General features: G+C 51.1%; 1 protein-coding gene across 1 annotated transcript in view; it reads left to right on the top strand.

Moving 5' to 3' along the window:
* Window positions 1-500: 500 nt before the first annotated feature.
* LOC137780711 (disintegrin and metalloproteinase domain-containing protein 9-like) overlaps window positions 501-2,466 on the top strand; it is a gene marked incomplete at its 5' end in the record, with an annotated part of 4,446 nt that continues 2,480 nt past the window's right edge. Inside the window, 5 exons of the mRNA XM_068568895.1 lie at window positions 501-606; window positions 1,491-1,638; window positions 1,847-1,946; window positions 2,161-2,190; window positions 2,429-2,466. The exon at window positions 2,429-2,466 is cut by the window's right edge and continues 21 nt beyond it. Of these exons, the coding sequence (XP_068424996.1) occupies window positions 501-606; window positions 1,491-1,638; window positions 1,847-1,946; window positions 2,161-2,190; window positions 2,429-2,466 (422 nt within the window). The remainder of the gene's footprint in view (window positions 607-1,490; window positions 1,639-1,846; window positions 1,947-2,160; window positions 2,191-2,428) is intronic.

The following is a 2,466-nucleotide window of genomic DNA, read 5'->3' as shown; positions in this document are numbered from 1 at the left end:
CACCTGTCTGTCTGTCCACCCGTCTCTGTCCACCCGTCTGTCTGCCCACCTGTCTGTCTGTCCACCCGTCTCTGTCCACCCGTCTGTCTGCCCACCTGTCTGTCTGTCCACCCGTCTGTCTGTTCACCTGTCTGTCTGTCCACCCGTCTGTCTGTCCACCCGTCTGTCTGTCCACCGTCTGTCTGTCCACCCGTCTGTCTGTTCACCTGTCTGTCTGTCCACCCGTCTCTGTCCACCCGTCTGTCTGCCCACCTGTCTGTCTGTCCACCCGTCTCTGTCCACCCGTCTGTCTGTCCACCCGTCTGTCTGTTCACCTGTCTGTGCCCACCTGTCTGTCTGTTCACCTGTCTGTCTGCCCACCCGTCTGTCTGCCTGTCTGTCTATTCACCTGTCTGTCTGTCTGCCCACCTGTCTGTCTGTCAAACCTGTCTGTCTGCCCACCTGTCTGTGTCCTAGGTGTCTCTCACTCTAACCTGTCTGTCTACCTGTCTGTCTCTCAGGTGTGTAACAGCAACAGGAACTGTCACTGTGCAGACGGCTGGGCGTTTCCTTTCTGTGAGGTCAAAGGTTACGGAGGCAGCGTGGACAGCGGCCCCACCTGGAACGGTACCTGGAGCTAAAATGAGAGATATGCTAACTCACTCATGCCAGCTCACTCATGCTAGCTCACGCATGCTAACTCACGCATGCTAACTCACTCATGCTAGCTCACTCATGCTAACTCACTCATGCTAACTCACTCATGCTAACTCACTCATGCCAGCTCACTCATGCCAGCTCACGCATGCCAGCTCACGCATGCTAGCTCACTCATGCTAGCTCACGCATGCTAGTTCACGCATGCTAGCTCACTCATGCTAGCTCACTCATGCTAGCTCACTCATGCGAGCTCACTCATGCTAGCTCACTCATGCTAACTCACTCATGCGAGCTCACTCATGCTAACTCACTCATGCGAGCTCACTCATGCTAACTCACTCATGCTAGCTCACTCATGCTAGCTCACTCATGCGAGCTCACTCATGCTAGCTCACTCATGCTAACTCACTCATGCGAGCTCACTCATGCTAACTCACTCATGCGAGCTCACTCATGCTAACTCACTCATGCTAGCTCACTCATGCTAACTCACTCATGCGAGCTCACTCATGCTAACTCACTCATGCTAGCTCACTCATGCTAACTCACTCATGCGAGCTCACTCATGCTAACTCACTCATGCGAGCTCACTCATGCTAACTCACTCATGCGAGCTCACTCATGCTAACTCACTCATGCGAGCTCACTCATGCTAACTCACTCATGCTAGCTCACTCATGCTAACTCACTCATGCGAGCTCACTCATGCTAACTCACTCATGCTAGCTCACTCATGCTAGCTCACTCATGCTAACTCACTCATGCGAGCTCACTCATGCTAACTCACTCATGCAGATGTGTCCCATTAAGCAGCCTGTACAGAATGTAAGTGAGCTCTGTCGTCCCCTCAGATAAAGACACGTCCGTGAGAGACGGGCTGCTGGTCTTCTTCTTCCTCGTCCTTCCTCTTCTCGCTCTGGGAGCGTTTGTTTTCCTGCGCAGGAACGAGCTGCTGCGCCGAGTCGGGCTAAGCCGCAGGAAGAGGTCTCAGGGATACCAGTGAGTTACAGGACCCATCACAGAATAGAGTGACATCACTTCCTGTCGCCATGCGGCTGCTACCTGAAGGTTTCAGGTTACAGTTTGACAGCAGCTGTTGTTTTTATCTGTACTCAGTTCAGATGGTCAAATGTCCTCTGTGCTGCGTTCAAAGACACTCTGACACCTGCTCTTAACTGACCTCTGTGATGTCACTTCCTGTGTTCAGGGCTGACGCCGCGGCTTCAGCCCATCCCAGCAGAGGACCGCCCAGAGCGCAGCCTCCACCCGTGACCCGCGGCAACGCCAACAACATCGTGAAAGACGGGGTGTGTGTGTGTGTGTGTGTGTGTGTGTGTGTGTGTTTTTGTGTTAGGGCTGACCGTTATACCAGCCACGGTTTGAAAAGAAATTACACCGCCAAACTGCATGCTGGGCACAGGAAGGATATATATATATATATATATATATATATATATATATATATGCACACACATATGAATATATATATCTTTGTGTTAACTTCTCTTTCTCTTCCTGAAGCACACCACTCAGCTGCTGCCACCACAGGAGGTAAAATACTCACTAACCCTCCTGTAATACTACTACTGTAGTAGTATTACTGTTGTACTACCACTGAAGTGCTCTGTGAAGTATTAGCTTCAACATATACTTAAACTAGTTGAAGTAGAGAGTGAAAGTACAAGTACCTCACGGTCGTACTTATTGTACTTTGTGTCTTTGAAACGGCGGTGAGGCCATAAGTATACCTGAGCAACGCTAACGAGACGCTCCTGTGTGTTCTGTTCAGGTGGTGGAGACCAGCAGGACAGCTTCCTGCTACGCATT

This window comes from Clinocottus analis, unplaced genomic scaffold, assembly GCF_023055335.1.
Source record: "Clinocottus analis isolate CAN_PGR_092001 unplaced genomic scaffold, fCliAna1.0.p SCAF_86, whole genome shotgun sequence".
In the NCBI taxonomy this organism is placed as follows: Eukaryota; Metazoa; Chordata; class Actinopteri; order Perciformes; family Cottidae; genus Clinocottus; species Clinocottus analis.
The sequence above is the reverse complement of the archived record's forward strand: the minus strand, read 5'-3'. Positions and strand labels throughout refer to the sequence as shown.